The sequence below is a fragment of the Amaranthus tricolor genome, chromosome 14, assembly GCF_026212465.1.
Source record: "Amaranthus tricolor cultivar Red isolate AtriRed21 chromosome 14, ASM2621246v1, whole genome shotgun sequence".
In the NCBI taxonomy this organism is placed as follows: domain Eukaryota; kingdom Viridiplantae; phylum Streptophyta; class Magnoliopsida; order Caryophyllales; family Amaranthaceae; genus Amaranthus; species Amaranthus tricolor.
In genome coordinates, this window is record NC_080060.1 from 18,654,366 (window position 1) to 18,655,777 (window position 1,412).

General features: G+C 36.0%; 1 protein-coding gene across 1 annotated transcript; it reads right to left on the reverse strand.

The window, feature by feature from the left end:
• Positions 1-825: 825 nt before the first annotated feature.
• Positions 826-1,412, reverse strand: LOC130799773 (histone H4). Its single transcript, XM_057663005.1, has one exon. The coding sequence runs from the start codon at positions 1,279-1,281 to the stop codon at positions 970-972; it is 312 nt and encodes a 103-aa protein (XP_057518988.1). The 5' UTR covers positions 1,282-1,412; the 3' UTR covers positions 826-969.

Sequence of the window (1,412 nt, forward strand, 5' to 3'; positions counted from 1 at the left end):
CTTCTTCTGTTTGTGTAATTTGTGAAGGTGGTGCATTAATAATTTACTATTAAAATTTCACATACGCTACTTTTAGGTAGATGAAGCAGTATATATATTTGATTTACATGATATATATCGATTAGTCAGCAAGTCTAAATTGAAATGCACACCATCAGGTAGATGAAAGAATGCCTAGTGATTTCAAAAGCTTACCTGAACCTGCTTGTCTGCTTCTAAGATCAAATTGGTACAAACGAAATTTAATTTCTTTGCTAGTCCAGCTTCTCGGGAGCAGAAAACTCAGTTATAGCAGGCTTTAAAATTTTAACCATAGAACGTGTAACATCTTCACAGTTTGACTCATTGCCAATATCCAATTTTGCTCACCCAAAAGAAGTGAACAGTGTGAAAATTTCTAATAGATTCCATTCAAGCATTGAACACAAACAAAGATAGATGATCATGAAAATGAAAATGTGAATCAGTACTAATCACCAAGCCTTTTCAAATATTGGCATAACTCACCCTCATAGAAGAACTTCTAAAAGTGTTTCTGGATTGCATACCTATTTTTTTGCTTGGTCTGTTTTTGATTGGTAATTAGATTTACATAGTTAAGCTCAGTTGCAGGCTTGTCCTTTGTCACTTGTCAAAAATCAGTGAATATCTAAAACAACATAAATCCCACTAGTAATCGAGAGAGCGAGGCTGATTAGTTCAAATTAAGACTTATGGGGAAAAGATGAGCCTGTACTTAAAATCAATGAGCCAAATAGGTCAAGTATGCGTTAAAACCCGTTATTCAATCATTACCCTAAAACAGTAAGGAGTTATGCAAGCGAATTCAGAATCAATAAACCATTTCAAAGTTTAAAGTTTTCATTTCATAACACAAAAACATTAATTTTACATTTACAGCACACACCTACAAAATATTTAGTATGCCCCTTTAAGAGTCTACTGATAAGCATCGAAATATAAACAAACCTAACCACCGAAACCATAGAGGGTACGGCCTTGCCTCTTGAGAGCATAAACAACATCCATGGCAGTAACAGTCTTTCTCCTAGCATGCTCAGTGTAAGTAACAGCATCACGAATCACATTCTCCAAGAATATCTTCAAAACACCACGAGTTTCTTCGTAAATCAATCCGCTGATTCTCTTGACTCCACCTCTACGAGCCAAACGACGAATTGCAGGTTTAGTAATTCCCTGAATGTTATCTCTCAACACCTTCCTGTGTCTCTTGGCTCCTCCTTTTCCCAATCCCTTTCCTCCTTTGCCTCTTCCCGACATTTTCCCCCTAAAATTCAAAAAAATCGAAAAGGAATTGTTAGGGTTCCTATTTTGGTGAGTTTTGAATTTGGGGTAGGAGTGGGTTTATATACAAAACAGGGAAAAGGTCGTTTTAATTTTTTATGACTGGC